This window comes from Malurus melanocephalus, unplaced genomic scaffold, assembly GCF_030028575.1.
Source record: "Malurus melanocephalus ecotype Western Australia unplaced genomic scaffold, MMel_1.1 scaffold_1001, whole genome shotgun sequence".
Classification (NCBI taxonomy): Eukaryota; Metazoa; Chordata; class Aves; order Passeriformes; family Maluridae; genus Malurus; species Malurus melanocephalus.
Window position 1 is genome coordinate 97,413 of NW_026624233.1, and position 12,216 is coordinate 109,628.

Genomic DNA, 12,216 nt, shown 5'->3' on the forward strand with positions numbered 1-12,216 from the left:
CGGAGCAGTGTGGCCAGCAGGGCCAGGGCAGTGGCCATCCCCGTCCTCAGCACTGCTGAGCCCACAGCTCAAGGGCTGTGTCAGTTTGGGCCCCTCATGACCAGAAGGACATGGAGGTKCTGGAGTGAGTCCAGACAAGGGCAAGGGTCTGGAGCACAAGYGTTACAAGAATTGTCAAARGGAGCCGGGGATGTTCAGCCCAGAGAAAAGGAGGCTTATCGATGCCATAGATTAAAAAAAAAACCATCATGTTTTCCAAAATAATAAGGCACTTAAACCTTTGAAAACTTAGATATATACTCACAGKTTGAAGTCACAACTGTTAGTATTGTCAATTTCTTCTCAGTCTACTTTAAAAAAAATTGCAAAAATAATCACCCTAGGATTCAAAAATTCAGTTACTACTAAAAAAAAAAAAAACGGAAAATCTAAGAACAACATACAAGAATAGTCATGAGATCACAGAGGTGTGCTCAATATTTTTTGGAATACAGGGCAAATGCTGTGGTTGCAAAGTGCACCATGACCCACAAGTTTCTAGTCACGACTTGCAGAGCAGGCACCCCTCTATCCATTTCTGTTTTGGAAGTCTTTCTATCTGTTCATCAGCCACTTTTTTTTCATCTGTAGACAGAGATGTGCGGCAGGCACTGACTAAAGCTCCTCATGTTCTTTTTGGCCAAGACTGTGGTGAATTTTGCTCCATAAATATATTTCAAAAGTCCTGGATTAATGAAGAGTTGGACCATTGTTTTCATGATGAGATAACAAATCTGGCTCAGGCTCAAATAGAAAGATGGTGAGATAACACAGTGAGACAGCACAAAATGAGGTTCAACTCAACTAAAAATTCTCAATCCAAAAACCCAGTTCAATAATACGAATAATTGAATTAAACMTGCATAAAGCTTGTGGTTTAAAATAAACCTCACTGACGTTTTTACAGTCAATRAAATCTTAGGCCATTATTGGTTTAGACAGCACATTGTGTTTGCTGCAGAGTAGAGTGTTTCTGTTTTCAGGGGAAGGTTGWTTGGTCACTTGGCACTGTTACCTGGACACTGGAATGCATACACAGCTTAGCAGGCACTTCAAAGCTACATAAATATCAAATGTTTTGTAGACATGATCCTTTATCTGTTTGCAGGAAGTTTTATGGAGGTATAATTACTGCTTAATTCCAAATAATAAAATAGAAGGAAAYAATCTTCCCTATCTATTAACAGAATTTAAAATACAGGGGAGGAAAGGCAGTAAGACAGAATTTCATTCATTTAGAGGACTGAGATCAATTCTATCCACCCTTTGTATTCTGCACCAAGGACTAACTCCCAGCTGWCACTGCTTTTATTACTGCATTAGTAAAATGTGCTCTGGGATTTTGTCAGCAGCACAAGATTTTGTGGGTTTATCACTCAGAAAAGATTTTAAACAAAAACTACTGACACAGTTCAATCTTCCCCATTTGTTATTCACTCCCAGTAGACAGAATGTGGGTTTTCCTTTTAAATGAAACTTTTCCCAATTKTCTGCTGTGCTGTGTTTGACCCAGACGCCATCGCTGCTGCCACAGAACCACGAGGATTTACGACACTGGAGCGCAGCYGTACAACAAAACCGAGTATGGGGAGAAGTACCCTGGCTATGGCAGTGTCTGCCCTCCTGAGAGCTGCAGGCCATCACCACAGATCCGCCCTGATCATGGCACAATGAACAGCACCTCAACCTTCAAGTACATATTTTAAAACAATGCCTTTTATAATTAACTCTGTAAAGCTTTTCATTCTTTCTTTTTTAAGAGGGGACTGAATATCGTATTGCAATCTTCTCAAAAGGCAGTCATTGCATTCCTTTGCACTTTTTGCATATTTAAAGTGTAAATGTTGAGTATAAAAATACAGTTACCACAAAAAGGTCATTAAAATCAGTAAACCATGCAGACAAGGTTTGCATTCTTTACAGCAGCTTTTAAACTGTAAAGATAATGTAAAATTTTTGTATTTGTTTCAGCCTGTTAGGAAATTTAGGTCTTATGGAAAAGCTGGCAAGCTGGCTAACTTTCTGTAATACATGTGTAGAATCTAAGACAGAGCAAATTGAAATTTTAAGAAACAGGAACAGGGATTTTTTTTCTTTAATTCAGACAGTTGTAAATTAATTTCAAGAAAGCAAACTGTAAAGGAGTACAGTACATTTGTCCTGTCTGTGCATAGACTGTGATGTTAAGCTTACAAAATTAAAGAGCATCCTTCAAAAAATTAGAAAAAGATATTATCCATTCATTGTTAATGATGGGCAGGGCATCAAAGTTTAGTTTTTCCATTATTATTGCTTTTCTTTCAAGAAGAGGGCATCTGGTGAAACTTGTTTATTTAATAAAAGGAGATATAAATAGAAAGGCCAAATGCCATTCTACCAGCTGGGTCAAGTGCTTATGTGGATTATTTAAACACCCACATATGTAATATACACCCTTTKAATGTAATGTACCCATACAAAAACAGTGAAATGCTGTTTCTAATTTTATTCCATTCTCCTCATGCATTTACTAATGCTATCACTTGTAGTAATTTGAGCTTCGCTCTGCTTCTGTTTTCTGATAATTTCTTTGCAAAATTACTGCAATTTTGTTTCCTTTCAAATACTTCCAGTAATATTGTTAAACTGTGAATGAGACTTGGAGTGTTGACAAACTTAGTTCACCATCTACCTTTAACTAAAGGCTCTATCATGCATCAGAGAATCTCAGTTTATATACTGTGATTTTCTCTCCTCTGTGCTATCCCTCCAACATATGGTGTCTGATTGAATTTTCTGAATAAACRTTTTGTTATTTTTCCCTATAGTGAAAAATTACAAAAGGGACTTGATAAGGAAAAAAAGGATTTTTTTTAATCAGTGTTGTGTTTTCCCCAATTCAGATCTGATTATATACCGCATGAGGTGAAGTTACATTCTCGGACCCAACCAGAATACAGACCAAAGTCAGGGGACATTGACCTGGGGACCGTGTACCGGAGRGATTACAGTCCCCATAAAGTTGGACCAGTGGTACTAGCGAGGCCGAGAGAGTCGAGGCACACCACAGGAGCAAGACTGGACACCGTACCAACCTATCGAGGTAATGATATCTGCCATCTGCAGAAAAAGAGCAAACCAAGATGAAGGCAGTATGCTCAATTAGCTGTATCAGAAACAGGATTTGTTGGCTTAGGACAGATTTAAACACTCTAGAAAGCAGGTGATAATGCCTTAAAACATTSATCACTCCTGTTCAGAGGTGACATTTATTGGTTCTAAACAAAAAGCCCTCTCTGAGTTTTTCTTGGCTAGGAAATTCTAGCATACACTTAGGCTATCTCAAGGAAATTCGGGTGCAWTTTTTTTTCCAGGTAGTTTAGTTCATGTGACTTATTTTTCCACAGATTATGTCRAAAGCAGAGCTTAGTGTATGCTAAAGCTTGCATACACACCATCCTAGGAATGATCTCTCTTGACACAAATTATTCTATTACAGTGGTCAGCACAAAGGTGCTAAATCTTTTATGTAAAATGGAAGATACTGTATATAAAACTTGTATAAGGCTATTTTCTGTATAGTTTCTGTTGAGAAGATGGTCAAAATAGGGCATCAGGTACAATTTTTTAGGGTCAGTTTTTATCACATACTATAATAGAAGATAGTTTTTGTCAGATCACAAACATGCAGATAAAATTATCGTTTTCATTTATATCCATTTTCTTTGTTTTGCAAGATTTAATACCAGAAGAATTTGTCTCCATTTTAAAGGAATGGCTGTAGGTAAGGGTGGAATTTTGGTTTTGCCTTACAGATGACTATATATTACGGAAAGGTCCAAGATCAGAATCCTGTAAGGTGGAACGTCCATACGAGCCGCCTTCAGAAAGGTTTGGAAATCCTTCCACATTTCAAGATGACTACATTCCTAGAAAGCCCAATCCCCCTGCAAGCTGCAAACCTTGTGATGTCAAGCTGGCCACGGGGCCYTTCGATGCCAACACCATCCACCGCACCGCCTACATTGTTCACGACGTGGAGCCCATGTTTGTGCGGCCAAGAGAAGAGTACAAACCAAGTGACCAACCCCTCGACAGTCTCACAACCCACCGCAGAGATTTTAAAGGTGCACCAGGGGAACAAGCACAACCCTTCAACCCTCAACCCCACAAGCTTGGATCTGACGCTCCTTTTAGAGGAATCACTGAATTCCAGGACCGTTACCAGCCGTGGCTGGTCACCCCACCCGAGTCCTGCAAGCCCAAGGAGTACGTTCCACCCACAGAAAAGATGGATCTGAACTCCTCCAACCGCCTGGATTACATTTCACACAAGGCTCCTCCTGCAGCCCCCATCAGACCACCTCCTGGAAGAAGAACCTCTGCCCCTTTTCAAGGCAAGACTACTATGAGAGAAGACTTTCAGCCCATGAGCCCCTGTCAGCGAGGGATTATTAAGAACGAACCGCAAATTCCAAGACCTACAGGAAAATTTTCTGGTTTGACTACATTCAGATCTCATTACATACCACATCAGGCCAATCCAGCTCAAAGCTGCAAACCTGTACAAACTGTAAGTAGTGGAGTTCCTTTTAAAGATGAAACTATGTATCGCACTGAATATACTCCAAAGAAGCCAGAAGCCTGCCCAGGACATCACCCAGATGCTCTGGGTTATGTCTATGTGAGCACAGATTCTCAGGGTCACAAATACTACCGCCCAGTGTCTCCAGAACACTCCTGCTCAAGTTGTAATCCTGTTCCACAGGAAGTGGCTGGGGTGTCATAATACTTACATGCAATATTTCAAGCACCTTGGTAAAATAATTGGAAACCAAGTTGTTCATTTTTTCTTTAAATAACACTGAAAGCAAAYTAAATAATGCAAATTTTGCTTTTAAAAGTTTGAAGAAAACTAAAGCCAAACCAAAGTTTGTTACAAGACTAATAAAGTTTTGCCAAATGCTGAAGGAACAATACTCCCTATATGGCATCTGTCCTTTTTCTGATTGTGCATTCTAATTTCCTTGACTCTCCAGATTTCACCACACTCCATCTCAGGCATATTTATCATATATTTAATTAAGATTTTCTGCAACTAAATAATGTGTTTGTGAAATAGTGTCTTTTAATGATAACATATTCTACACAGTAAGCAAATAATGCTGTCTCTAGTAATCTAAGAAATAAGTAATAATCTCAGCAATCTGGTAAGACTTCTTCATTACAGTTTACTGCCCAAATTACAAGACAGCATGCCATGACACCTAGGCATTTCTAAAARAACTGGTTTTAGCTTTAGTCATCTCTGCTTCAACATCATTCAGGTCTGAGGTGAGTATAAAGATCCCACTGTTTCTGGTAGCAGTTAACCAGTGGTAACMTTCCTCTTTTTCTGTACACACACTTGAAACCACTCAACCCCAATGCAGCTCATTAGACTCTGTTTCCTAATTTTCCTGATCATGTTCTTTCAGCCTTACTTCCAAAGGAAACAAAACAAATGCACTTTGAAGSAGAGAGAATCAGGCCCAAAAAGTTAACATCTACTGTAGTTTAATCCTGCTCTCTGATTTTTAAAGCTAAACATCTGGTTATGGCTGCCAGAGTTCACTGCTGAGGCAGTCTGAAGGGGAAAAGGGCAGAAAATGACACAGGTGTATGTAGAGATAACAGAAAATAACTCAGGTAAGAAAAKAAATATCAGCTGAGATGCAGAAATCTGTAGACAGCCTGCTTTCAATCTGTCTGCTCTCCAAAGAATYGCTTGTTCTAAATACACAGAAACCAAAGTTCTGACAGAAATTTTATATAAAGTTGTTATGCTTCTGTATGAAATATTTAGTATTTTCTCTATGTCTCTTTAGCTGATTTTGAGAAATCCATGTAAACCAATTTCAGTTTTATTGCTTTCATAATTTAAGCAAGTGCCAGGTAATAGTTGTATAATTAACTGTATTRTCGTGCTCCATCACACTACTCCAGTATGATTTTTGTCTCAGTATTGCATATCTTGTACCCATTGGTGTGGAACAGAACATTGGTTCTGCAGAATCATGTGGCTGTACTTCATAAACAAACTTATAAAAGGGCTAAGATCAATAATGGGAATATTTTTAAAGCAGGAACTTGGTCATCTGAAAGCGTGAAAGCTGAACTGAGATATCAGCTGTGCACACAGGCATTGCACGAGAGAGATCCAGACATTCCCAGAGCATCAGTSACTTTTAGACAACTTTTGTCTTTGGACTGTTTTTGCAGTATCATTCTGTTAATGAAATGAAAAATCAGTTTTACTTTTCTGTCTGAAAATTATTCACCTCCCTCAGTCTGTGAATGAACAAGGACAATGTAAATCTGTGAGATCCTAAAAGCAGGACAGGAAAATGTCCAGTTGATTGCYATCTTTCTGTACCACAGAAGAAGAAAAACAAACATCCTTTTGAATTATTCTGTCATGCCACAAGTGGGGAAGCAAAGTCAGAGCTTTGCACAGTCACACCTGGGCAGGTCCATCTCYGAGACACAGTCCTGGCACCTCTGGAGCATTTACAGAAACTCCCAAAGATCTCCAGCTCTCCTTTCTAGGGAGGGAGAAATGCAGTCTGAATCCATGAAGTTATGTGTGCCTGCATGTTCTGCTCAAMATGGCTCTTCTGCTGGGTCTGTGAGTGAGCCCAGATGCTTTTTTTTAATTTTCACAGCTGTTTTTTCAGTTCTGAAATCATTTCCCTCCCTTAAGTTATGGAAAGTTATTTGCTGCCACCTACCAGCACGGTACAAACATTCTGAGAGGAAGGCAAGTGGAGGACATATTCAGATACATTTAACAGTTCCTCTGCAGATGTATTTGAAGACTTTAGGGTGGAGGGGCATATTCCCTTTCATTTTATCCTTAATGTTTTCCCCTAAGTTTAATATTGAAAGAGAGAAGCCTTTATACTTTACAATTGAAAAAGCCTCRAAACACTGACTGTGCTTCCAGGAAAAGCATCAAATGATATTATAAACCTTCAGACACCCTTCAGTACCTGACGTCAACTTTTTCATAAGCAACAAATCACTGAAATGCAGACCAAATGAAGAGACAGCTGGAAAACTAATATTTTTCCAAAATAACAGCTGTTAAAAAAGCATTTTCTGATGTCATGCAGGAAAGTTATTCATGGATTGAGTTKCTATTCTGAGTGCTTTCTGTGCACTCTGCCATCCAGCAGCAGGCTCCACAGCTCTGCTGTACAGAGCCTTTGCTTTTTGTAAAGACTCCACAAAAGGAATTCAAAAGGAAAATTCAACCATTGCCAATGTTACCATGTAGGATAACTCTGAGACACCACCACTCCATTGCTAGACATTCATTTTCTATTAAATAAAATTGTTAAAGGTTTTTATTGTTCATTCTTAGACCTTTCTTTCTAAAGACTGTTTACACATATTGGATATTCTGAAACAACTTCTTTTTCATGGAGCTATTTCCATCACTCACTAAATATAAAACATGGAGCTGTTCTGTCAGATCAAAATGAACTCTGCTTTGTGAAGGCCCAGCAAAGAAATGCTATTTMATTCCACCTTTTACAGAATCCTGATTCTAGAATTCAGTAAATCAGAGCTGACTTTTTGGATTTTGGCAAACTACCTTCCCACTTCTTCAGTCAGGTTACATCTATGTTGTCTCTCAATAGAAGTGTAAAGCAGACTGCAGTGAAGCTGACAGTATGTCTGATAGACGGTTAAAAAAAGTACTGAGGCTTTGAAAAAAATCCCAGAATTATGAACAAAGTAGGTTGAAAAAATTAAAGCATGAAAGCATGGTTACCATGAAAATCATGGTAATAAACAGTCTCTGGGTAATCACAGGGTTGAATAATCAAACTATACTTTATTTCAGAAATATCAAAACTGCGTTCAAGAAAGCTAAAATCTTCAGTTACTGGAGAAGCAATAAAATAATCCACAGAGGAATGTCATGCCAATTGCAATCACAAACATTTACAGCACTGCTTCTGTATAACATGCATATTTAACCAAAAACAAAGTTAACACAACAAAAAATGCTATGGGTTAACATTTGACAACTTTAAATATAAAGGGAAAACATGAATAAGAAATTTCAGTAATAAGAAAAAATATATGTCCAAAAATCTTTATTAAACACTGTACAAAAAAATATTGCACTTTTAAATCAGACAATAAATATCTAYAAAAGTATCTTACAAATGTTTAATTTAAAAAACCTCTTAAACAATCGAGACCCATTGCTGATTAAAAAGGTAATGCTCAGGAATATCCTCTCCTTGCAGTCAGCCTTGGACATGACAGTCCACCCTACCCATTTTCTGTACAGTAGTGCTACCCTAATTCTCAGTGATGCAAACCCTCTGCAGGAGGGCTCAAGTGCCCCCACAGAATACCAGAGCCAAGCAAAGCAAGCAYTCAGGCCTCCAATATGAGCAGTAGTTTGGAAACTACAAAAGAAAAAACATCTATTTTCTGCTTCCCTTGTGGTCCTCTCTGCTTTAAACCCTAATCAGGCAATCTGCAATACGGAAGAYAATTTACCCAGGAATATCATTACAAGAATTTTCAACTTGCAAACAACTCAGGTTAATGATCATGATGAAAARATCATCTTGATGGAAAAATGCTCAGAATAGATTTCGTGCACTTGACTATCTTCACAATAATTCTTCCTTGGACATTCRTCCCCATTAATGGAACAAATAAAATGATTATTCAAGACAAGAAATCTGACCATTTTGGCCAGTTACTGGCTCCTCATGTGACTTGAAGTGCAAGAGAAAAGCGCCCACAAATGTTTGCTCACAGCTCTGATGAGGAAGCTTCTGTCTTATTTAATAGGAATACAAAAGTACAGTCATGCCAGAACTTTGACTGTACTTCAGAGACTGGAATTAGAGTAGAAACAATGAAAAATGGCACTTCATTTATTCAGAAGAGATCTACTGCTGCTTTGAAAATTGTACAAGGGTCTATAGTGCCTTCCTGCATACACATAAATACAAGGAGGAAAAATTCAGTGTGCTTCCGTGAATCCATCTGAGAGCTGGAATCTGTAAAGCACATCCTGTGAGATCAACCCTTAAGCTCAAGCTGTTTATGAAAATGAAGCTGCTGCCAAAATTTTACAGCTACAAGCCACAGCTTCTATAAATTTAAAAATGCCGTTAAATATGATGCAAGAAAACCAAAGTCAATAGTCATTGCATTTCAAATTTTTTTAACTATCTTTTGTGACTCTTTTTCATAAGTTAAGGAGAGCAACCACTATTTGCTTATTTTAGGTAATGCTTTTTTCCCTGATACAATTATAAAACTGTGGCCTGCAAAATTTTACAGATGATATGCCATGATATTATCTCGGTAATCCAGACATGCTTAAAACATTAGAATTTCCMTTGCAAAGAATGAAAAATGAAAGCTCCCAGAAACAATACCTTATCCATCACATCRATCCACTGTGTTTGCATTGGCCCCATGTTGCCATTTAACTGTTACAATAATTCCTCATTTACAAGGACAGACTTTGAGCAGATTAATTTAATGAACCTCTCTTCTCATCTCTTCACTGAAACATCATGAACGTGCCATAGAGGACTCACATTTCTTGGCATGATTAACAACATCTTTSTTTGTAGGTGTTCATCAAGCATAACTTTAACTGCTTTACAAATGTAYAGTAGTGAGTTGTATCTTTGAATTCGCTTGTGAAAAACATATTTAAACATGACAAGGCTTTATAGTGAGCAAAAGAGGAAGAGCAGAACTTGCCTTGTAATTGTAAACAACTGATGGAGTCCTGCTAGTTTTGTGATTATTTTACTGTGCATTTCTGGCAGCAGTGGATTCAAAGCTGAGCATRGTCACAATAAGAAGTGTGATCTCACTGCATTCATTTACTCACTGTTGTTTCACAACACTGCCCCATCTTGGAGGCACCGACAGCTCACTCAGAGACTTTTGAGTCAACTGGCACAGTCACGTAGGGAAGTCTGCAAAAAACTTTCCAAATATCCTGTTTCTAAAAGTGCTTTTGAGGCTTTAAAATCAAACTGGCCTACTTAGAGAAAAGAAACCCCAGGATTACGAAGTGCTCCTTGGAGAGGATAGTTTTACCTTTGATGTACAATCAAATGCTTGTAGAATCAATAGTGTACAACTGCGAGTCGCTTTCTAATATAACTGCTACAAACTATTCCTATGCTCATATTTAAATAAACATTTACACAGTGCCACAGGAGGTGACATTGCAGTGCTGCCAGCTCGCAGGTCTCTTCCTGGCCCCGCAGAAATGCTCAGCCACGSGTTGGTTGCTGTGTCTGTGCACGCAGGACACTCGCCGGGACTGGACACCGCTGCCACAGTTCACACTGCAGGGCCTCCAGGGGCCCGTCCGCCARTGCACATCACACTGCTCCGAGGAACAGCTCCTTCTGTCGGGAGGGCTGTGCAGGGAAAGCAGGGACACTTMAAGCTGTGCTTTTTGCTCAGCTCTTACTCACAGAATGACAGAACCCAYGGTGGAAGGTGCATGTGGAACCCAACCGCCCCACACCCCAGCTCACAGCACAGCCCAGCTTGCTCAAGGTTATGTCTTGAGACTCCACAACTTTACATGTAACCTGTTCCATTTTTTTTCTTATATTTTGAATTCTCTATATTTAATTTTGTGCTCATTCATCATGCCTTCTCACTCATGAGAAAACCTGAGTTTCTTTAAGCCACTTTCTTAACCCAGGAATAGAAAAGGTATTATATCTTTAGGAAAACTTAGCTGACTGTGGAAGATTGCAAACTGGATGCTCTGAGTTCTTCAGGCATAACCTCTCCTGAGTTCCCGAATTTAACCTCTCCTGAGTTCCTGAATTCACCCAGTGTCCACAAAGGGGTGACTGTCACTGCCTCCTTTCCTTTGACACAACAGAAATTTGCCTACTGTACTGCAGTGACAATCCTGTACCTTTGATCTGATCATCTAAAGAATCTAACAGGTACCTTCTTCAGACAGTTTACCTCTTCCTTTCATCACAAGAGGAATTTGACACCAAAGATCCGTTCCGAAGCTGACACAGAAACTGTCGGTGCTGTGAACCCACAGGGAGGCCCCCACAGCGACCAGAGCATTGCAAATTCAGAGAAAAGGGTGAGGGGAAAGACAAGAAACAGCCAAATTAGGAACAACAGAATTAACCTTGCAGGGAGTTACCCATCTACACAGCCCAGCCATGAGTTTTGAATCTTGCCTTCTCCAGCCCCATCACCCCCCGGTTTGGATAAGGCCTAGATATTTTTGGTTCTCTGTGATATTTTTGATTCTCTCTGATATTTTTGCCAGGACACTGACTTTCCTGCCTGTTCCTAAATTTAAATCCATTGTCTGCTCTCATCATGCCACATCCCTACTGCTACAGTAGAGCTTTCTGTAGCTCTGACCATTGCAAACTTGCCTTGCTAAAACCTGCTCTGGGAATGCAGCAATAACAATTAATWACTTTGCATATTGAACAGTAAATTATGTGTTAATAATTATAAAAATCCTATCAATGTAGACACAGGTTTACTCTCTGAAGGAAGAAACATAGAAAATACAGGAAAATAAGACTGGCAACTGCTGTTGAAGCACATTGATGTATCTTTTTTGGGGACTTCACATGTACAGCTATCCGAACTGTGTTCTTGTATCACTGCAATAAAAGCACTAAACCACCCTGGAAAATTGAATACATCATCATGGCTTAGCTTACAGAACACACTGAAGCTGATACTCCAGTTTCAGGTCATGTCTTCAACAAACAAAAGTTGCTCAGAAATCGTAACATGAAAAACCCCACCAAACAGGATTTCCAATTGACAGACATGGAAGGTGATTGCAGCCCCAGAGCTCCTCCCTGGTGCAAGGACAGGTGACACTGTAGAACACAGGAGATTCAGCCAAACGCTGTGACTGACCTGTGCTGTGCTGGCTGCTGGCCCCAGGGGACAGGAGTGGCCAGTGCAGGGCTCTCTGGCCACGGGCCGGGGCTGGGGACAGGATCCGGGCAGCAGGGCCACCACAGTGCCATTGGCCTGGGCTTGGTGACACCACAGCTGCCGATGGCGAAAGCCTGGGCCACAGGGGACAGAGCACTGGGACCACGGCCCAGCCACCCACCTGCAGGACACAGAGAGATTACAGCA

At 39.8% G+C, this 12,216-nt stretch overlaps 1 protein-coding gene across 1 annotated transcript in view; it reads left to right on the forward strand.

The window, feature by feature from the left end:
• Positions 1-5,216, forward strand: part of SAXO2 (stabilizer of axonemal microtubules 2) — a 6,549-nt gene extending 1,333 nt beyond the window's left edge. The window contains exons 2-4 of the mRNA XM_057386596.1: positions 1,553-1,732; positions 2,922-3,121; positions 3,834-5,216. Of these exons, the coding sequence (XP_057242579.1) occupies positions 1,553-1,732; positions 2,922-3,121; positions 3,834-4,807 (1,354 nt within the window). The 3' untranslated portion in view covers positions 4,808-5,216. The remainder of the gene's footprint in view (positions 1-1,552; positions 1,733-2,921; positions 3,122-3,833) is intronic.
• Positions 5,217-12,216: the final 7,000 nt, after the last annotated feature.